General features: G+C 46.2%; 1 protein-coding gene across 2 annotated transcripts in view; it reads left to right on the forward strand.

Moving 5' to 3' along the window:
* The window catches only part of LOC134602952 (tumor necrosis factor receptor superfamily member 10A-like), a 49,143-nt gene that overhangs the window by 24,154 nt on the left and 1,404 nt on the right, over nt 1-23,585 (forward strand). For both annotated transcript variants that reach the window (XM_063448459.1, XM_063448458.1), the window contains exons 2-6: nt 993-1,104; nt 12,777-12,905; nt 15,272-15,386; nt 17,543-17,631; nt 20,911-20,979. In XM_063448459.1, coding sequence (XP_063304529.1) covers nt 993-1,104; nt 12,777-12,905; nt 15,272-15,386; nt 17,543-17,631; nt 20,911-20,979 — 514 coding nt within the window. The remainder of the gene's footprint in view (nt 1-992; nt 1,105-12,776; nt 12,906-15,271; nt 15,387-17,542; nt 17,632-20,910; nt 20,980-23,585) is intronic.

A 23,585-nucleotide genomic window follows, 5' to 3' on the forward strand; every position in this document is an offset into this window, starting at 1 on the left:
GTTTTGTAGACCCAAACTGCCTCATGCAGCATATTTTTTCAGTGTTTAAATGTTATTTAAATTCCTTCCATGTTCTTGTTTTATTTTTTTTTTTTTTTTTTTTTAAATATGAGGCCCTAGTAGTTGTTGAACAATGGGCCTCTGGGTTGTACTTGCTCCTTGGGTCAAAAGTTACCAAACCGTTCCTGATTAGAGTTTACTCATATTGCAAAAACGGGCAACTCTTACTTATTCAGAAACACAATCCTACAGAGCTTAATTGTCTGAACATGTGAATTTTAAATTATCAACAGCTTTTCTGCATAAACAAATGACCATTATTATTTATATAGCAGTTTGACAGTTTGCACACACATTGTATTTGTTATCATTGTTTATGGTCTGAAAATGAATGCTATGTACATTACTGTAAATTGAGCTGTCAGTAGGACTATATCTGCCCAGGTTTGGCTTATATCATGTGTCCAGTTTGGGTATATTGGCCTAAAATATGAAATCCTCCTACTAACGTTGCTCATATAAGGTTTTATTTTCGTTGTACATTGAACATATATGATTATATGTGTGACTGCGTATGCAATCCATTCTATGAAAATGTATCTAACTCTCCCTCCCATCTCCCTTTATGTTCCCATTTATTTGTTTAAAAATGCAAAATAAAAACCGTTACAAAAAAAAAATAATGGCATTGTCTAGTCCGTTTGGAGACAATTTGCAGAATAACCATGATCATGTCATCAAATTACTGTGCAAAACAAATATGTAATGCTAACAAGACCTCATGTATATCATGCAAGAACCGTAGGTGAAGAGGGCCCAGCCTAAACAAGCTTACAAGCTAAAGAAGTTGCAATCTTTCCAAAAGAGAAAATAATATTAATTTCAGGAGTAAAGATGATACCATGGGAGGGTTAATGCCATGTAAATGACAGATTTAAAGTATTAATCAAAACATTTCATTATATAGTTACAGTGGTGTTTTCTTTCCACAGATTGCTCCGGTCACTGATGGCTTGCCACAAAGATTGTCGAGAAACTTGGAACAACAAGACAATGATTATTTCTACACCCATGGGAAAATCAAATGCCGAGTATGTCCTGCAGGTAAATTATGGCAACATGGTTATTAATGTCAGAAGGCAGTGGCCAGTGTATAGATGGGAGAGGTGAAGCAGGAGACAAGAATAGTGACCCTGTAGATCTGGGCAATGCATGAGCAGCACATGTAAAATTCTCAGTACATCTATTCCTATAAATGTTGTGATCGGTACAAATCACGAAAATGCACAACGTAACGGAGCCGCGGCCGATAACCTAAAAAATGGCTGCAGCGCTATTAAAGAGACAGTACCGGAAATCAAAAGTTCCTGTATAATGGGGACCTAATGTCTACGCGTTTCGTCTCTTGATGGTGCACAGATCTCAGTGCACAGATTGGTGTGCCCCCTGCGTCCGGCATCTCGCTGCACTAGCAGGGTAAGGCTGCTTTGATCAATGAGCCCCTTGCAGCATAGGAGGTAGTGGCATCCTCCCTGGCAGTCCGGTACTGGGGGCTGTGGGTTGAGCTCTCTGTTTACTTGATCCTCCTGGAAAAACTTGATATCGCAGGATCAGTAGTCCAATCCTAAAGCATTTATCCGGATTCGTGCCCACGGAGGGTTCCATGAGTAAGATCTCCTGTGGCTATCGCATAGACTTTGGGATTTAGTGAACAGTTATTGGTCCACATTTTTCGATAGCATTCATAGATGGTATATGGTTTTTATTGTCCCTGCTATTTATTATTTAGTATATCTGCCCTTCTCGGCATTGATTGATATTATGCAGGGGTTTATGTTACAGTTTATAGTGGGTTTATTGTGCTCGGACTGATACATTGTTATCTTCTGTGATTTGCTACTTTATTATAGTTTACACCCTCCCATAACTGTGGGAGATTACCTAAATCTATATTGGCAATGCATTTGAGACTTAAAGGGAAACTCCAGTGCCAGGAAAACGATCCGTTTTCCTGGCACTGGAGGGTCCCTCTCCCTCTCACCCCCCAATCCCCGGTTACTGAAGGGGTGAAAACTCCTTCAGTCACTTACCTGAGGCAGCGGCGGCGGCGATGTCCCTCGCCGCTGTCTCCTCCTCCGCGACGCTCCTCCCGTCCATTGCGTCGGCCGGTGGGCGAGACTGATCCCGCCCACCGGCCGAGGAGACCGCATGCACGGAAATGCCACGCATGCACATTACGTCTCCCTATAGGAAAGCATTAAAAAATAATTTCAATGCTTTCCTATGGGGTTTTGAGCGACGCTGTGCTATGGACCAGGAAGTGACCTCTAGTGGCTGTCTAGTAGACAGCCACTAGAGGTGGAGTTAACCCTGCGATGTAATTATTGCAGTTTATGAAAAACTGCAATAATTACACTTGCAGGGTTAAGGGTAGTGGGAGTTGGCACCCAGACCACTCCAATGAGCAGAAGTGGTCTGTGTGCCTGGAGTGTCCCTTTAATTTTTATTGTTCCTGCTTAGATTGTTTATATAATAAAACTTTTATAATATTTTTTTAGTGCAGACACGCTTTAAATTTATTACACAGAATAATGACATGCCGTACAGGGTTTGAATACATGAACTGCCGCTGAAATACATAATATGTAGTTACACACAAATATACACATAACTATATATTGATTAAAGCGGCACTATCATGCCGAATTTACACTTTTTTTTTTTTTTTTTTTATTGATTGATTCCTCTTCTCTCCTTCTGTCAGGATCTGTTCTTCATTTCTTCCTGTCTACTCTAGTTTTTCTTTAAAACTTGAGACAAAGTAGGGACTACTTGCAGTATGGAGGTTTCCTACGCCTGACCACCTCTGACCAGCGGAGGAGCAAAATGTGCTTCATTTCCGGTGGTCAGAGCAATTTTCCCATAATTCTCACCTATCCTCAGTGTTCCCGCGAAGCCTCCTTTCACTTTTCCTGAACGTCCTGTAATTTAGACAGAACGCCGGCGAAACAACCAAATTGCGTCCTAACAGAATGAGAATAGTTTCTCCATTCGTGTTAGGATGCAATTCGGGACTTTGTTTGGATCGGAATTTCATTCGAATGAATGAAACTCCGATCCTACTCGTGCCGCAGCTGCATCTTGCAGCCGCTTAGTAGAGAACTCCCTAATTACCACGGTATTGCGGAGTTATCTACCAAAAGGCTGAAAGACCTACACTGGAGTAAAGATTACTTAGTATTGGTAAATTCTGCCCCTACTCGCTATACTGTGAGTAAGGGCATGTCTATTAAACAGTGAAAAACAAAACAAACACTAGTATCTCCCCTCCCGGACGCCCACCCGTGCAGTGCAAGTGGGGACTAATAAACTGAAAGGGGGACCTAGCGTCCCCTCCCGGCCCCAACCCATGAGCGGTGGTTGGTAGCCATAAATAACAATAATGGGGGGGGACCTATTATCCTCCCCCCTGAGGTGAGGGCCCTAAATAACAATAAGGGGGGGGGAACCTATTGTCTTCCCCCACCCATGAGCGGCGGATGGGGGCCCTAAATGAAACAATTACCCCCCCCCCCAAGGTGACTAGTGGTCCCCAAGTCCCTAGTCACCCGCCCACCCAAAAAAAAAATAATAAACCCCTACCTACCCCCCTCACCCTAAAAATAGTGAGAGGGGAACAAAAGAATAAGTGTCTGTAAATAAAATAAAACTTGCCATTCTTACCATTCAGTGATGGGGGCTGGGGATGGGACGCTAGGTCCCCCCTTCAGTTTATAAGCCCCCACTCGCGCGGCATGGGTGGGGGCTAGAGAGGGGGGTTACTTTTTTTTTTTTTCAGCAGTGACCAGCCACAGCTTAATGAAGTGGTCTGGGTGCCAGGTCCATCTAGGGTTAACCCTGCCTGCTGTAAACATAGCAGTTTCAGAGAAACTGCTATGTTTACCTATGGGTTAATCCAGCCTCTAGTGGCTGTCTCATTGACAGCCGCTAGAGGCGCTTCCGCGATTCTCACTGTGATTTTTTTTTTTTTTTTTTTGTAAATATCTTTTTATTTGTATATTGGAATTGCATGTAGTTTCATGAAACATAAATAACAGTGTGGACACGCAGGTCCCGGTATCAGGGTATCATTTGCATGTATATATATTCCGGGGTATAATGGGCCCCTTCCGAGATGTCAAGATTCAACATTGTTGGACTCGCAGGTCCAGTCAGTAAAAAATATGCAACGTATATATACTGGGGGTACACATTACCCCTGTCAACTGTACTTATCTCTACATTAATGGACTCGCAGGTCCCTTTAGCTTGCATGGGTACAGGGCCGAGCATGTCTCCGGCTTCCCCTTGCGTGTGCCGTGATTATGGTATTGGCCGACTCGGGGATTTCAGGGATGTGCAGCCGGGGCCTCCCGTTTCATGGGTGGGAGCCCCTCTCTTCGTGATATGGGGGAGAGGGGGTCGAGGGGGGTTCTGTTTGTCGGGATCGGCTGATGACTAAAGGTATCTCGGGATGTCGTCCCTGTCTCACGTCTTCAGTCAGTCCCCCTTCCCCATTATCTCTCTGCTATGTGGGCTCAGTGTATCTCCTCAGTGTATCCGCCTCCCCCTAAACCGATTTGGTACGTAACACTTTTCCCCACTTGGTAGTCAACCTCTGCCTGGAGAGCCTGGTTTCTTATGCTCGCCCCTGTCTAACCCTGCAATCTAGCATATTTCTTTTACTTAGTTAGTGCACGCGTCTTCGTCCCCCGGTTCCCGGGAGGGGGAGGGGGGGGGGGGGGGAGGAGGGGAGCAGGGGGTCAGGTATGTTGGAGGAGGGAGGGGGGGGTCGTGTCTCCGGGTGTGTGTCAGAAGTGTCGTCCGTGTCTGTGACTGTTAGCGTATCAAGTCTTGGAAGTCTGGTTTACCGGTCGTTAGGATCCAATGGGTCCAGATCGTCTGGTATGTCTGTGATTTCCCCTCTGCCTGTAGGGTGAGCTCCTCAAGCGTTCTGAGTTCCTCCATACGTTGGAACCAGGTTGCCATCGGGGGAGCGTGTTGTTTTTTCCAGAATACTGGAATCAGGCTTTTAGCCACATTGAGGATTCTAACCGTAAGGGATTTCTTGTATACGGATGCTTTGGTTTTGGTGTGGTGTAGGAGGAGTGCTGCAGGGTCCTTCGGTGGTGGGGTGTCTGTAAATCTCTGAATGATTTTGTGTATGTGTTCCCAATAGGGTTGGATAATTGGGCATTCCCACCAGATGTGGATGTAGGTCCCTGTGTGACTTGTGCACCTCCAGCATGTATCGTCTGTTGTGGGGTCGTATGTGTGTGTTTGGAGCGGGGTGCGGTACCATAGGCTCAGTGTTTTGTAGGCTGTCTCCTGTGTCCCACTCGACGGAGCGCAGTGGAGTGTGAGTGTGCACATCTTGTCCCATTGGGCTGTTGTGAAGGTGGTGTTAAGTGCTGCTTCCCATTTTCCCATGAAACTTGGGGGTGGCCTTCTCCTCAGTTGCATAAGCATACCATAGAGAATGGAGATGCCCTTCGCTAGGGGATCGGGGTCCATGCAGATACCTTCGAATTCCGTCAATGGTCTGGCGGCGTTATGTGTATGGAATAGTGTGTGCGTGAACATGTGTAGTTGGCGGTACCTAAACTGTAGCATAAATGAGTTGTGTGCGTTCCCTGTCATTGCTTCGAGGGTTTTAAGTTGTCCACTGGTGGTCGCGTGGTGGAGTCTCGGTGTTTCCTGTGTCAAGAGTCTAGTTAGCGTCTTCGGTTCCATCCCCGGAGGGAAGTTCTCATTGTGGGTCAGTGGAAGTAGTGGGGATGGTGTGGTGGTGAGTGTTAGTGGTATGGCTATTCTGTGCCAAACTTGCATTGTGGCTTTGATTAGGGGGTGTGGAGCCGCCAGTCGTCTGCCCTGTGGGTGGTCTAGCCAGGGGAGGATCGAGATGGGTTTGCCTATCTGTGCCGATTCTATGTCTTTCCAGGGTTTGGGCACACCTGTTTTGGTCCATTCCACTACTCGTTGAATATGCGAGGCATAAAAGTATCTTTTAAAGTCAGGGAAGGCTAGCCCCCCCTTCTCTTTCGGTAGCGTAAGTGTGTCTTGTTTTATCCTTGCCTTTAGTTTGTGCCAGGCGAATCTAAGGGCCATGGACCTGAGGGAATTAAAAAAGGCCTCCGGGATGGCGCATGGGACCGCCTGGAACAGGTACAGCACCCGTGGCAGGATGTTCATCTTGAGTACCCCTATTCTCCCGAACCACGAGAGCCGCACCTGCTCCCAGTCCCGAAAGTCCTTTCGGAAGATGTCGAGTAGCGGTTGAAAATTAGCTGTGTAGAGCTGGGTGAGGTCTCTTGTGATGTTCGTCCCTAAGTATCGCAGGGAGGTGCCTGACCACTGGAACGGGAGTTCCCGCTTCAGGGTTGTGGCTGTGCGTGATGGTATTGAAATATTGAGTATTGTAGATTTAGAGTAATTTATCTTGAAATTCGACAGTACCCCGTACGTGTCGAATTCCTGTAGTATTGCTGGCATTGTGGTTTCTGGTTCGGTGGCAAAGAATAGTAAGTCATCAGCGTATGCTGCTACTGAGTGTCGCTTCCTCCCTATTACTAGACCTGGTATTAGAGGGTTGTTGCGGATTGAGGTCAAGAATGGTTCCAGGGCTAGTATAAACAGGAGGGGTGAGAGGGGGCAGCCCTGTCTAGTCCCGTTCATTATCGAGAAGGGGTCGGTGAAGGCTCCGTTGACGCATACTCGCGCCGTTGGTGTGGAGTAGATGGCTCTAATCCAGGACATCATGGATGGGCCCATCCCCAGCCGCTCTAGCACTTGGAACATAAAGTCCCATGATATTCTGTCAAAGGCCTTCTCTGCATCTGTTGAGAGCAGAAGAAGGCCCGTGTCACTGATTGTAGCGGCGTGGATCAGGGCAAGTGTCCTGGTCGTATTGTCCCTCGCTTCCCGATGTGGGGTGAAACCCACTTGATCATCGTGGATCAGGTCCGGGAGGTAGGCCTGTAGTCTCTGCGATAGTACCTTGGTGAAGAGTTTAATATCGCAGTTGAGCAGAGATATAGGCCGGTAGCTGGCACATGATTCAGGGTCTTTCCCCTCCTTAGGGATTAAACTAATGTTCGCCGCCAGGGACTGCGGCGGAATGTGGGTCCCGTCGCGAATCGCGTTGAGGGCTACCAGAAGGCGTGGGAGAAGGAGTTCAGGGAAAGATTTATAGTACCTAATCGGGAGTCCGTCCGGACCTGGGCTCTTGCCCTGTTTGGTTTGTTTAAGGGCCCCTGTTAGTTCTTGAAGTGTGATAGGTTCGTCTAGTTCCGTGCTCGCCTCTTGTGTCAGACTGGTGCCTATACGTGATTGTAGGTAGTGTGTTATGCGGGCTTTCTTCTCTGTTAGTTCCCTCTCTGTCAGGTGTGATTCTAGTGAGTATAAGTCTGCGTAATAGGTCCGTATGGTGTCGGCCATGTCTCGTGGCATGTTCTGGAGGTGACCCTGTTTGTCCCTGATTTTGGGGATGTATGCTGTCGATCTCTTCTTGGCAATCATGCGGGCAAGGAGGGCTCCGCATTTGTTGGCGTTAGTATGGAAGAACGCCTTGGAGTGAATGTATGCTCTATGGTAATTGGTGTTGAGGAGGGAGGAAAGTTCCCTGCGTAGGGCTGTCAGTTGCGCCCCGTCTGATGGAAGGTGGGATTGCTTGTGGGTGTCCTCTAACTTGCGAATGTCATTCAGTAGGGTGGTGAGTCTGGCGGTTTTTGCTCGTTTGAGGGCAGCACCTTTAGCTATAAAATGTCCCCTCATCACGCATTTGTGGGCTTCCCACAGGCAGAAGGGAGTGGTGTCAGGGGTGTCGTTCTCTGTGAAGTATTGTGTCAGTCGTGTTTTAGCTTCTGTCTGGGCTACTGGGTCGTTTAGGAGGTAGTCGTTTAGTCTCCAGTTATTGCATGTGGGTCTGAATAGCGGGGATGTCAGTGTCAGTTGGATTGGGGCATGGTCCGACCAGGTAGCCGTGCCTATTGCGGATCGTCGGATTTCTGTCAGATAGTAGTGTGGTATTAAAAAGTAATCTATTCTTGAGTACGTACCATTAGGGGTCGAGTAGAAACTGTAGTCACGGTCGCCTGGATGAGTCGCTCTCCAGCAGTCTACTAGTCGGTGGACGTGTAGGGTTTTGTCAATGTCCTTCAGTATGTGTCGGGGTATTGAGGAGGTGCCTGTTGATGTGTCGAGGTGTGGGTTCAGGGCTACGTTTAAGTCTCCCCCTATAACCAGACAACCCGTGGCGAAGTTTGTTATAGTTCTGGTCACGGAGCCTAAGAAACGGTGTTGGCGTCTGTTGGGGGCGTAGAGGCATGCGAACGTGTAGGGTCGGTCTGCCACCATTCCTTTGACACAGACGTAGCGCCCCTGTGTGTCACTGAGGACGTCGGTGGGGTCGAAATGTAGGGATTTGTGTATCAAAATCGCCGTGCCTTTAGTTTTCCCTTCCGGGTTGTTACTGAGGAAACATTGTGTGTATCTATGGTCTGTGAGTTTAGGGGCTTGACCCTCCTTAAAATGTGTCTCCTGGATTAGGACAACCTGTGCCCTTTGGCTGTGAAAGTGTCGGAGCGCTGTGGAGCGCTTTTCCGGCACATTCAGGCCTTTTGCGTTTATGGATAGGAGGTTAATCTCCGCTCTCTTGTGAGTGGTATGTGAGTGCGAGGTCATGTCGTCTCCGGATTGTCTGTACGTGGGAAGGGGTGGGTCGGTGTGGTTGGGAATGAGGGGGCGTGGGTGGCGGGAAGGGTACGCTACCAGCGTTAGCCTGTAGCTGCCCCTCTCCCTCTCGGGTCCCCGGGACGAGAGCTGCGCACTCACAAAGGCAACAAAATAAAACCGTGAACAATTAACTGTTTAACTAACTATACAACCTACTAAGGTAAAGGTGTGGGCTAGGTGGGAGCCGACTCGGCCGAACCAGTCGGTCCAGTCGGGTCCCCCTGCCGTGAACTGTGCACCCCTGTCCGATGGGAGCGTGGCTTATCTCTTCCCTTTCCCCACTGGTCGGTCTCTGTCTGGGGGTCGGAAGTCTAGGTGGTATTTGAGTGTGTCCTTCCAGAGGACTATGTGTGGGAAACCTCTGTCCGTCCTATGTCCTCCTTCCTCGCCCCTCTAGGAGATTGTCTTGCCAGCCTCAGCGGTCAGTATCATGTGGGAGACCCCTCCCTCGGATATCCCGTTACTACTAGGGTGACCGGCCTAGTCTGCGTGGCCATGGCGGTCTCGGATAGTCTGTGTATTTCGAATGTCCCTCATCGCACGTCCCCACTCTGGCCCAGGGGTCTGGAAACTGTGCGGTTTTGGTCTAGGGGTTCGGGTGGGGATCCCCTAGGTATACCGTGGTATGGGTCCGGGTAGTGGGGGCCCGGGGGGGGGGGGGGGGGGGGAGGGGGAGAGGGCAAAAGCAGGAATAGGGAAATGGGGCCCAGTAGCTCAGGTAATGGAGGTGGCCTCTCTGGTTTACGAATTCAGGGGGGGGGGGGGGGGGGAACCATCACTTCCTTCCATGTCCACCCTCCAAATCCCCCTCCCCAAACAGCCAAGGTGTCCATTGGTCAGTCCAGGCCCCGGTAGTCCCACTTCAAGAAGAGTCCCTGGTGCATATCAAGTCCCCTGCCCGTTCCCCCACCCCCCCCCCCCACCCCAGTAATGCAGCAAAAAACACAAAGAACAGTGTCCCTATGTATTGTCTGTGTGTTTGTGTGGCCAAGGGCCTAGTTGGATGCGGTTATAGTTACGTGTTCCGCCGGCCCCTCATCGTCTTCGTGGTCTCTTGATGCGGCTAGTGGATTGTTCCGGTCGGTCTCGCAGTTTCCGTCCGGGTCCTCTGTCGGCGCTGTGATTGTGGCTGCCCCCGTGGTGGTGGCGGAGGGCCGTTATAGTAGTCGAGTGGGTCCGGCCAGTTCATCTGTAGCGGGGGCAGATGGAGTTCGTCTGTGAGATCTTTCAGATCTTGTGCAGTACGGATCTGTCGAGGGCCGCCGGTAGTACTGGCAATAAGGCCTGTCGGGAATGTCCATCTGTATCTGACGTTCTGGTTGGCCAGAGCTCTGGTCAGCGGTTTCAGAGCTCTGCGATATCCCAAGGTGGCAGGGCAGAGGTCTGGAAACAATTGAAGCTGTTGTCCGTTGTGTGTGACTTCCTTTCGGTTGCGGGCCTCGTGCAGGATCTCTTCTTTCAGGGCATAGACTTCCAGGCAGCAGATCACATCTCTTGGCGGGGCCTCTGGTGGGCCTCTGGGTCTAAGCGCCCTATGTGTCCTAACAAATGTTATGGGGGTCCCTTCAGGGCGGTCCAGGAGGCCATTAAATATAGTCGTGAGCAGGCCCGTTAGCTGCGCGGGGGTCTCTTCCCCTTCTTGTAGGCCCCTTATCCGTATATTATTTCTGCGGCCCCTATTGTCTAGGTCCTCTATATGTCGTGCCATGGCCTGCATTTGGGTCAATTGTATAGCTTGGGTCTTTGTCTGGGAGGTTTGTGCTTCTGTCAGTTTATCATGGTCTGCCTCTATTTGGGCCATGCGGTCCGCCATACCTTGTATGTCTTCCCTCATTAGTTGAAGGTCTGCCCTGATGGATGCCTGAAGGGCCGTGTTGGCGGTCGCCAGGTCTGCCCGGGTGGGTAATTCTTTCAGGAGGCTTAGCCAGTCCGGTGGTGGGGCTGCCATGCGGTCTCCTCTCTCTGGGGATTGCGAGGTGGGAGTAGAGGCTTCAGACTGTGAGTAGGCCTCCGAGTCCGCCCGGGAGGTCGGGTCCGGTGTCGCGGTCAGGAACTGCCGCATGGAGGCATGCATCTGAGCTTGGCGGGTCCCCGAGGGTCTGGGGGTACTCCCTGGTTTAGAGTGTTTTCCCATAACGGGGTGAGGCGGCGGATAGTAGGCTGTTTTCGGGCTTGGTCGGAGGAGCTCGAGATTTATGCGGCCATTCCGTTCCGCTGCCAGGCCACGCCCCCACTGTGATTTTTTTATTTATTTTTTTACAGTGGGAAGACGCCAGCGTCCATAGGAAAGAATGAAAGAATTGAGAAATGCTTTCCTATGGACTGACTGAATGTGTGTGCGGCTCTTGCCGCGCATGCGCATTCAGCCGATGACGTCAAAAGGAGGAGGAGGGAGCCCGGCGCTGGAGAAAGGTAAGATTTTAACCCCTTCCTCCCCCTAGAGCCCAGCGGGAGGGGGGCCATGAGGGTGGGGGGGGGGCATATTAACACTATAGTGCCAGGAAAACGAGTTTGTTTCCCTGGCACTATAGTGGTACTTTAATAGACATTCCCCTATTCGCGGTATAGCGAGTAGGGGCAGAATTTACTAATACTAAGTAATCTTTACTTAGTATTAGTCAATTTGGCTGGAAGACCATATATGGCTCCCTAATACTGTGGTAATTAGGGTGTTATCTACTAAGCGACTGCAAGATGCAGTCGCGGCACGAATAGGATCAGAGTTTCATTCATTCAAATGAAATTCCGATCCAAACAAAGTCCCGAATTGGATCCTAACACAAATGGAGAAACTATTCTCATTTTGTTAGGATGCAATTCGGTAGTTTTGCCGGCGTTCTGTCTAAATGACAGGACGTTCGGGGAAAAGTGAAAGGAGGATTCGCGGGAACACGGAGGAAAGGTGAAAATTGTGGGAAAATTGCTCTGACCGCAGGAAATGAAGCACACTTTGCTCCTCCACTGGTCAGAGATGGTCAGGCGTAGGAAACCTCCATAAGACAAATAGTCTCTAATTTGTCTTATGCTTTAAAGGAAACTAGAGCAGACAGAAATAAATGAAGAACAGATACTGAGAGAGGGAGAGAAGAGGAATCGATTAAAGAAAGGCAAGTTCGGCATGACAGTGCCGCTTTAAGTAAAGATAGCAGAGAAAGACAACAAATGGCAATTACCAAGATATCATTGTTCTAGTGCAGGAAGGAAGTTCAAATATCTATGCTGCTGCTTTAATTGTGTATAAGAACAATGGATTTGAGGGGAGATGGAAACATTTAAAATCCGTCATATGTAATTTGTGGAATTCCAATGTGCTGACACAATTTCTATCTACTGTCTACAGGCTAATCCCCCAGTCACATGCACCGGTCTATTCTTATTTGCATACTTCAGTACAGTCACTAGCTCATCAGTCCCCATACACCTTCATGTTCTTATTCTTGTATGTCTGTACAGTTATTAGTGTGTCTACTCACATGCACATTCAAATAGGATGAAGAACATGCTATCACAACCGACGAGGACTTATTAGAAGACCAGCTGACATATAAAATAGGAAGTTTAAGCTGTAATCAGCTGTCACTATGGATGAGCCTCCACTGATGAACCCTATATATGACTGTCATAAATGGCTGAGATATTTTATATGGTCATACAATACTCCTGCTGTCTGGTGGTCAATGCCTGTGGACTTGTGGTTTCCATGGAATGGCATTCCACGTGTGCCCAGCAGCAGTGTTCTGTGTGTATTATACCCAAACATCTTCCTGTTTTTACTTCCATTCCGTAGCACAGTCAGTATGTGCCTGTTCCCAAATCATACAACTGCCTATTGTTATTCCCATACTTCAGTAGAGTCAGCAGTGTGCCCGTCTCCATGAACCTGCCCGTTCTCTTTCCAATACCTCTGTACAGTCAAGTTAATCTATTTTTTTTTTAATTCTCCTGCTTCTGATGGAGGTAAAAAAAAACAAAAAACTGCCACCCTTGTAAATTTTGCTTTGCAGGTTTCCACGTGGAAGAGCACTGTACTATCCCAAACACCAACAGTACCTGTGAGCCATGTGACGAAGACTCCTACAGTGAGGGGCCAACTGGCTTGATGAATTGCCACACCTGCACACATTGCCGGACAGGTAAATACTTTCTCAGGATTATTCATATAGTAAGAATTTAAAGATTTTCAGATAAGAATGTCAGATTTAAGGCTAAAATAGCCAAACTGGAAAATTTCTCTTAAATTGGAAATTCACTTTGAACTATTCTCATTTTAGTGAATAACTCTGTCTGTGTAATTTAATGTTCGTATAGACTGCCAGCTCTTTCCATAGTGCTGTACAATGGGAATATTGTATTATTAGATGTGTAGAATGTCCCCTCTGGATTATTGTATTAAAGTGCTGATTTCAAGTGGGGAAAACAAAAGCTACTCGCATTTAATTCAGCGGTGAGACCATCTTCTCGCCCAACACATAAAACCTGTAATGCTTTAGGGGTTTAGAGGGCTACTTTAAAGGAACATTTCACACCCCTAAAGCACTTTAGCTTGCTGAAATACTTTGTGTGAAGCTTGTCTTCTTTTTTGTATTTTAGAAATAGTGCAGATTTTAATAGAAATTGCCACTTTTATAAATTAACCTGGTTACACTCTCCTGGTTTTCAAGCAGACAACAGGTCCTGTTACTTTGTGGTTTGGTTAGCTCAGTGGAGAAACACTCAAAAGGCAGCAATTTCCCAGAGCACCTTCCTTGCAAAGGTTTGTCATTGAGCTGCACTGGGAAGTCTGTGATTGGACAGCCACAGAACGTCTGGGCAGGGTTAGAAGAGGAGAGCTTGCAAAAGCCACAGACAAAGGAACTACGGGGTTTGCAAAAACTGTTTTAGATATACCAACAATGGAAAAAATGCATGATTAAATTTAATTTAATCATGCATGTTTTCATTGGGGGTATATTTACTAAACAGTGATTTTTTAAATATTAAAGTACCCTGAGATAAGAGAGTAAAATAATAAATATGTATTTTTTTTGGTCCTAGCAGACAGTTAATGACACACATAATACCATGATACTGCACATCCATCACCCCACACAAGGTGACAGAGAACACTCAAGCGCACAGTTGTTGAAAAGGGTGACAGGAAAAAGTGATACATTTATAATCTTTGCACAATGTAAGGGTACAGGTGGTCAGGGCCACCATCAGGGGGTGACTGGGCCCGGCGGCCCTGGGGGGCCCGGCCGCCCGGGCCCCACATGTAGCGGCGGAACTGCCGCCGGTTAAGTTGCAACGGGGCCCGCACACTGATGGGGCATATCAGGTGGCCCAGGCATTTAGGGCCACCGGATGGGTCATATATCTTCAGGGGCCCAGTCAGCGCTGTGGCCGTGTAATAGCGCGACCGGGCCCCTTTAATTAAAAAAATTGTAGCCGCAACGCAAGTGCTGCTGGGAGGAAGTGGTCACTTCCTCCCAGCTCACTCCGCGCGGGAGGAGTGACAACCAGGCAGTAAAGAGGGAGAGCGGCCCCAGCCACCCTACTGCAAAGAAAAGGTAAGAAACAGGAGGGTGGCTGGAAAATGGGCTCTGTGTGTGTGTGTGTATGTATAAATGTATGTCTGCCATTATGAATGTATGTATGTATGTAAATATGTATGTCTGTATGTCAGTGTATGTATGTCTGCATGCATGTCTGTGTGTCAGTATGAATGTATGTCTGTGTGTGTATGGTTGTAAGTGTCTGTATGTATGTATGTATGTATGCAAGTATCAATGTATGTCTGTATGTCATTATGAATGTGTGTATGGATGTCAGTGTCTGTCTGTCTGTCTGTCTGTCTGTCATTATGAATGTGTCGGTGTCTGTATGTCATTATGAATGTGTCGGTGTCTGTATGTCATTATGAATGTGTCGGTGTCTGTATGTCCTTATGCATGTGTCGGTGTCTGTATGTCCTTATGCATGTGTGTCTGTATGTATGTTGGTATGTGTCTGTCTGTCACTATGTATGCCGGTGTGTCTGTATGTGTGTGCATGTCTCAGTATGTGTGTGTCAGTATGTATGCCTATATGCATGTATGTGTGTCTGTTAGAATGTATCTGTGTCCTTTTGTATCGATGTGTGTGTGTGTGTGTGTGTGTGTATTCCTGTGGGCGGGATTTAAAGGCGGTCCCTGTGGGCGGGCTTGGAGGCGGGGGCCCAGACCCAAAGCTGAGTTAGGGGCCCCAAAATTTCTGGTGGCGGCCCTGCAGGTGGTATCACTACAAGTGATGAGGTTGGAATATTGAATGAAAACAAAGTGAGGAAACTGTTACCGTAGTATAAAACATGAACGTGGAATAGGGTTAAGAGAATAAAAGAATGGTAAAGCTGGCAGTGCTATTCAGATGAAATGCAGAAGTGAGTGATAGAGACCAGTGAGAGCTTGTGTTGAAAGACTAGAAAGCGACGAGCTGACACTGTACATTTATATAATCACTCAATATTCCCTCATACTTTCAGATCAAGAGGAGGTGTCTGCATGCACTAATAAGAAGAACACGGTTTGTCAGTGTAGAAGTGGAACATACTGTCTACCTGATAACCCATGTGAAATCTGCCACAAATGTTCTACCAGGTAAGGATGTCAGTTTAGAAGAATAACTGGTGGACAGACATCTCTGTAAGTAGTAAAACACAATACTATAAACAAGACCTGCACTACTAGACTGACCTCAAATTTACTTGCCACTGCAACCCTGGAGAATTCATGGCATACACTAGGGGTGACCTAAAGAAGAATAAGGGCGGGGGGGGGGCTATTGTCCTCCCCCCGACCCCCACCCCTGAGCGGTAGTGGGGGCCCTAAAGTAAAATAAGGGGGATCCTATTGTCCTCCCCCCCCAGCCCCCACCCCTGAGCGGCGGGTGGGGGCCCTAAATAAAAATGTAACCTCCCCCAGGTGACTAGGGGTCCCCAAACCCATAGTCACCCCCCCTTCCAAAAAAAATGAACCCCTACCTACCCCCCTCACCCTAAAAATAGTGAGGGGGGACCAATAACTAGATACCTGTAAACAAAATAAAAACTTACCATTTGATGTCTTCTTTCATCTAACGTCTTCTTTTTTCAGCCCCAAAAAGGCCAAATAAAAAATCCATAATAACCGTCGCACTTTGAAAAACAACAAAAAAACCTGAGCGCAAAAAAAAATCAATCTTCACCCATGGAGGGCTCCCATGCTGTGTAATTTGACTCATAACAACACTCTGATTGGTTACTTTCAATCCACCAATCAGAGTGTTGTTATGAGTCAAATTACACAGCGTGGGAAAATTCCAAAGAACTTTCCCACGCCGTGTAAAATGACACAGAGCACTCTGATTGGTGGATTTCAAGCCAACCAATCAGAGTGCTGTGACAGGTAAATGTAGAGACTTACCTGTCATTCTCTTAATTTACCTGTCAGAACACTCTGAACGGTTTAAACCAACCAACCAGAGTGCTCTGAGCCTAATTGCAGGGTGGGGCAAGGCTTTATAAGCTTTCCCCACCCTGCAGAACTTAGTCTGTGCAGAGCCCTCCATGGGTGAAGATGGATTAAGTTTTTGCAGTCTTTTTTTTTTTTTTTTTTTAAAGTGCGACGGTTATTATGGATTTTTTATTTGCCCTTTTTGGGGGCTGAAAAAAGATTTTAGAAGAAAGAAGACATCAAATGGTAATGAATTGTTGTGGATTGTCAGTGGAGGCTGATTCACAGGTGCAAGTGGGGCATCGCTGATCCATTTAAAAAAAAATAATTTGTGAGAAAAAAATAATCAAATCTATTGGCATTATAAGGACTACTGATAAGCGAATGTATCTGTCATGATTATAACTACATGTTTCATTCTCCCCTTTATTGACGACTGGAGATGCAGTTGGTTTTGAAAAGGGCATGGCATCTCATTAGGTTAAATGAGTAGAGACCAACAAGTCACGGGGGCACTGCCCCGCCATCTTAAAACTTCACCAGCCTCCTCTGGATATACTAGTAGGAAAGTAAAGAATAGTGTATATAGATCTCTCTTCTAGATGGTCACTGTCTCTGTTGATAATTCTGTAAAAGGGAGCCACACTTATTAAACCTGGGAAGGTGGACAGAAGGTCAATTGCCCCCTAGGCATTTTGTATACAAAACAACAGGGTATGTTAGCAGCAGCCTCAGAGAACCCCTTTCTTCTGAATAAAAGTAACCTGAGGTATGTCACCAATGACGTAGTCAAACAGATATGTAAAGGCCACGTGCCTAATAATGAAATCCATGATATACATATGACTATTATGCTCTGTTTTGTTGCAATGCATTAACTTGACTCTCCATAAGTTAAATTAATAATCCAGACATAGACCCCATGCTCACTATTCCTAGAGGAGTATCAGCTACACCTCGCTGACGAGCCCCACAGAAGGCCGAAATTATAATCGTCTGGGATTGATGTATCTCTCGTGCAGAGAGAACTTGTTGGCATTTCAGATCTGGACTGCTGTTATGGGTGAGATCAGTCTGATATGGAATCTGTAATGGCACAAGTGAGCAAAAACCATTTTGAAACTTCAGCAAGTTTAGCAAAGGGCAATCTATTGTTTCTCAAAGTTCTCTGTTTTTGTTGCTATACACAGCACTATACTAAAATTGGTGTGAGAGTTCAGGACGCTGCTATATATATATATATATATATATATATATATATTACATTTACGACACTTATTCTGTATTACAATATGTTTTACTAAAATTATTTTCTCTTTCAGTTGCCCAGAGGGAGAAGTTGTGAAGCATCCTTGTAATGCAACAGCTGACATCCAATGCAGTCAACCTTCCATTAGTAACAGATTATGGAGTACGTATTTCATAGTTACAACTGTATTACTTCATTAAATTAACCCGAGGATTAGCCTGTCAGACATGAAGCAGGGCAAGAGGAGCAAGGGACACCTCCCTACCCCTTCCATCCCAGGCCACTAATAAGGGAGAGCTGGCAAAGGAGTTGTGAGCTGCAGCTTAAAACCATTCTTCTTTATATGTAAAATAGCAGGAGGTGTGTTGGCATGTCTGTTTGCACGGATGTGCAGGTATAAGGCAGCTGACAGGAATTGTGCAGGGCCTGTGGTAATCCAGCACTGTGTGGGGTTTTTGTGCATGGGATTGTGGCCTGTGCTCTCCAGGCCTGGATTGGTCCACAGGATATTTCTTGGTGAGTTGCAATATTTGAAACATGTGGTCTCTAGCGCCCTTGGCGACCCACCCACCCCCCCCCCCCTCCACTTCCCACTCGTTTGTCCCTCTGCCTTTTCCAGGCAGGGTAAGGTATAGCTGCACACTCCACTTGCTGCTACTCCTCTTCCATCCATGTCTCTCTCCCACCCTTTATTGTCTTGTTCCCCCTTCCATCCATGTATCTTCTCCCCTCCCTTCCATGTATCTGTTCCCCTCCCTTCCATGTCCCTGTTCCCCTCTCTTCCATGTCTCTCCACCTTTCGATTCATCTCCCTCATACATTTATTCATATCTTTCCAACCCCATGTCTCCCTGGCCCCTTTCATGCATACCTTCCTAACCCTTCCATCTATATTTCTCAAACCCCATGTCTCCTCCCTCCTTCCATTCATACCTCCCTACCAATCATCCATGTCTCTACCCCCATGTCTCCCTCTCCCCTTCCATCCATTCATCTGTCTCTCTCCATGTCTCCCTCTCCTCTTCCATCCTTCTTTTCCCCCATGTCTCCCTCTCCCCTTCCATCCATCTCTCTTCCCCATGTCTCCCTACACCTTCCATCCATCTCTCTTCCCCCATGTCTCCCTACACCTTCCATTCATATCTCTTCCCCCATGTCTCCCTACACCTTCCATTCATATCTCTTCCCCCATGTCTCCCTACACCTTCCATCCATATCTCTTCCCCCATGTCTCCCTACACCTTCCATCCATATCTCTTCCCCCATGTCTCCCTACACCTTCCATCCATATCTCTTCCCCCATGTCTCCCTACACCTTCCATCCATATCTCTTCCCCCATGTCTCCCTACACCTTCCATCCATATCTCTTCCCCCATGTCTCCCTACACCTTCCATCCATATCTCTTCCCCCATGTCTCCCTACACCTTCCATCCATATCTCTTCCCCCATGTCTCCCTACACCTTCCATCCATATCTCTTCCCCCATGTCTCCTTCCCCCATGTGTCCATCCATATCTCTTCCCTCATGTCTCCCTTCCCCTTCCACATATTTCCCTAACTTGCCTATCAATATCTCTCCCTCATGTATTCTCCCTATTCCATCCATACCACCCTACCCCTTCCATTTATACCTCTCTACCACTGCCGTCCATAGCACTTCCCCATGTCTCCCTACCCCCTTCCACCCATACCTTCCTACCCCTTCCAGCCATACCCTTGTCTCCCTACCCCTTTTATTCATATATCTTAACCCATCATCAATACCTACCTACCATTCCTTCTATACCTTTGTCCCCATGTCTCCCTACCCCCTTTCACCCATACCTCCTTACCCATTCCATCCATACCTCCCCCCATGTTTCCCTCCCTCCTTCCATACCTTCCTACCCCTTCCAGCCATATCTCTCTACTTCCATCCATACCCCTTAGATACGCCAATATCTCCTTACTCCTTCCATCCATACCTCCCTACCCAAAGGCGCAACTAAAAACCACAGGGCTCCAGTGCGAAAATTGCCCTGGCCCCCCCCTGCATCTTCCCTCTCCTCTCCTCCCCCCCCCCTTACCCCTATATTTGTATAATATAACACATACAGATACATACATGGACACACATGCTAATACACAGAATGATACACATTCAGATACAAACACTGACACTCATATAGATGCAAACAGTGATACACATGCAGACGAACAGATACATACAGTGAGGGAAAACAGTATTCGAGCCCCTGCTGATTTTGAATGTTGGCCCACTGAGAAAGAAATGATGGCAGGTGTATTTTAACAATGAGAGACAGAATAACAAAAAAATCCAGAAAAACACATGTCAAAAAAGTTATAAATTAAAAAATAACTGTCAGTCTCCCTTGTGGAGTTTCAATGATAATGAGAACGGTGAGGAATCAGCCCAGAACTACACGAGAGGATCTTGTTAATGATCTCAAGGCAGCTGGGACCATAGTCACCAAGAGCCAGCTTAACCAACCCCTAGATATGGCCCTGACTAAGAGTATGAGGTGAGACAGTCATCATGACATTCATTAAATATCACAGTCGTCATTGGTAACATTGGAGTCAGTAAAAATCAGAGTCTGCATCCCATGGCGTGCAAAGGCTCCTTCATTAGCAAAGGCCCAGACTGTAACACCGCCGCTGAAGGTCCGGTGGCCTGAGGGTGGGGCAGGGGGGCAGTTAATGCTAAAATTACTTACCTGATCCTGTTCCTCATGGGTTCAGCCATTTTCATTGTGCTGCTCCTCTTCAACTCCTAGCGCTTCAGCGCCGGGAGCTGATGTCATTGCTGTACTCTACAGTGTTGAGGTCTATGGACTGCAGGATCCTCCATAGACCCAGCCAATTTCCTGCAGCCATCACTGATGATGGCTGCAGGTCTTGACACAGTGTCAGGAATTGTCATGTGGAGGAGAAATACAAAGTAGTTCCTATTTTGTCTCTATTTCAAGAAATTCCAACACAGTCATAGACTAGTGAGTATTTCATATAGATTCTTTATGAATGAATCAATTGAGAAACATCCATCTGGCTGTAATGCAGACAACCAGGAAAGCTTCCTGATTCAATCCGCTTGAGATTGTTTGTCTAAAGTTTCCCAATGTGGAGCATACTATTTGGTCATTGCCATGATTTCACTAACAGCAATTTCGGGACTTGCGCCCATTTTGTCTGGACAGCAAGGGAAAATGTTGCTACTAACAGTGTAACATGGGTGGAGCAATAGAGGTCTCGCTACTGGAGAAAAAGGTGAATACGTTTTATTTTTGTTTTTATTTTTTTTATTTCAAGTGTGTGGCATGTAAAGGGTTAAAAGTACAATCCAAATGTTAAACTAAATATTGGATTTTAGCATTGGAGGGTTCCTTTAATTCATGTCAACTGGAGTGATTTTCTTGTATTGTGTTTTTCTTTTTTTCAGGATGTATCAATATAGTCTCCGCCATCCTGTTCGTTAGCGTTGGCGTTATTGCTGGCTACCGGGTTTTAGGTGAGAAATTAATACTTAGCAGACTTCTGGATTGGGTTGTTATCTAGATATTAATACAGTGAGTAGTGATAGATGATAATAATGATGATAGTAATAATAATTAGCTGGGATTTCACAGGGATACACTAAATGTATTAAGTATTTAAGTGGTCATGTCGGCGCAAGGCTAGCAGACCTCACCCATTACATGTTTTTTTCCATGCTGATGTTTTACTAGTAGAAAAATATGCAGCATGTTATTTGTTCTCCATATATGACTGAACTACAAATTCCATGATCCTTTGCTATTCTAAATATACAGTCAGGTCCAAAAATATTGGGGCATCGACACAATTTTAATCTTTTTGGCTCTATACACCACCACAATGGATTTGAAATGAAATGAACAATATGTGCTTTAACTGCAAGCTTTCAGCTTTAATTTGAGGGTATTTACATTCAAATCAGGTGAACGGTGTAGGAATTACAACAGTTTGTATATGTGCCTCCCACTTTTTAAGGGACTAAAAGTAATGGGACAGATTAACAGTCATAAATCAAACTTTCACTTTTTAATACATGGTTGCAAATCCTTTGCAGTCAATTACAGCCTGAAGTCTGGAACGCATAGACATCACCAGACGCTGGGTTTCATCCCTGGTGATGCTCTGCCAGGCCTCTACTGCAACGGTCTTCAGTTCCTGCTTGTTCTTGGGGCATTTTCCCTTCAGTTTTGTCTTCATCAAGTGAAATGCATTCTCAATCGGATTCAGGTCAGGTGATTGACTTGGCCATTGCATAACATTCCACTTCTTTCCCTTAAACTCTTTGGTTGCTTTTGCAGTATGCTTCGGGTCATTGTCCATCTGCACTGTGAAGCGCCGTCCAATGAGTTCTGAAGCATTTGGCTGAATATGAGCAGATAATATTGCCCGAAACACTTCAGAATTCATCCTGCTGCTTCTGTCAGCAGTCACATCATCAATAAATACAAGAGAACCAGTTCCATTGGCAGCCATACATGCCCACGCCATGACACTACCACCACCATGCTTCACTGATGAGGTGGTATGCTTATGCTTTGAATCATGAGCAGTTCCTTTCCTTCTCCATACTCTTCTCTTCCCATCACTCTGGTACAAGTTGTCTTGGTCTCATCTGTCCATAGGATGTTGTTCCACAACTGTGAAGGCTTTTTTAGATGTTGTTTGGCAAACTCTAATCTGGCCTTCCTGTTTTTGAGGCTCACCAATGGTTTACATGTTGTGGTGAACCCTCTGTATTCACTCTGGTGAAATCTTCTCTTGATTGTTGACTTTGACACACATACACTTACCTCCTGGAGAGTGTTTTTGATCTGGCCAACTGTTGTGAAGGGTGTTTTCTTCACCAGGGAAAGAATTCTTCGGTCATCCACCACAGTTGTTTTCCGTGGTCTTCCGGGTCTTTTGGTGTTGCTGAGCTCACCGATGCGTTCTTTCTTTTTAAGGATGTTCCAAACAGTTTGGCCACACCTAATGTTTTTGCTATCTCTCTGATGGGTTTGTTTTGTTTTTTTCAACCTAATGATGGCTTGCTTCACTGATAGTGACAGCTCTTTGGAGATCATATTGAGAGTTGACAGCAACTGATTCCAAATGCAAATAGCACACTTGAAATGAACTCTGGACCTTTTATCTGCTCCTTGTAAATGGGATAATGAGGGAATAACACACACCTGGCCAAGGAACAGCTGAGCAGCCAATTGTCCCATTACTTTTGGTCCTTTGAAAAGTGGGAGGCACATATACAAACTGTTGTAATTCCTACACCGTTCACCTGATTTGGATGTGAATACCTTCAAATTAAAGCTGAAAGTCTGCAGTTAAAGCACATCTTGTTCATTTCATTTCAAATCCATTGTGGTGGTGGATAGAGCCAAAAATATTAGAATTGTGTCGATGTCCCAATATTTATGGACCTGACTGTATACCCCAGTTCCTTTTTAGAAGCTATGTTACTTAAAAAGTAAGCTGTATAGTGTGTTGGTTTATGCAATTCATTAAAATATGAAAAGGTGAAATACTGGAGATTATTCTCTGTAAACTGAAAACAATGTTCCTGGCAGGTTCAGGTCAATTCTGTGTAAAACTGGCATCAGATGCCATGAACTGGCAGCCTGCCTACCCCCCCCGCCCCCCCTTGTTCTACACTCAGTCAGTCCTCCCTCGCCCACTGGGGATGGTGAGTGACATCAGGCAAGGAGGATCGGGCTGAGGGAGAACTTGGCCTTGGTGAGGAAAAAAAGAGGCACGTTTAAACTTTTATTTTGTTTGGGGCAGAGACCAGCACAAAAGGGCTTACTACAACCAAACCCAATGGTTTTTTTTTTTTTGTTGGAGTAACCTATAATGATTCACATTCTTCTGAGTTAATATTGTGATATATTAAACTTGTAGCAATTTAACATTACATTCAATTCTGTTCACCTATTTTGGAGGATCAAAGCATTCAAAATACACTATATTATTTAAAGCATCAAATGAGCTTGAATCTTCTATAGCATGTAAAAACATTGTTTATGTAATGGACAATGCCAGTGGAACCAAGATATGGAATGTTTCTATTTAACTATTTTTTTTTTTTCT

The sequence above is a fragment of the Pelobates fuscus genome, chromosome 3 (genome assembly GCF_036172605.1).
Source record: "Pelobates fuscus isolate aPelFus1 chromosome 3, aPelFus1.pri, whole genome shotgun sequence".
NCBI lineage: Eukaryota > Metazoa > Chordata > Amphibia > Anura > Pelobatidae > Pelobates > Pelobates fuscus.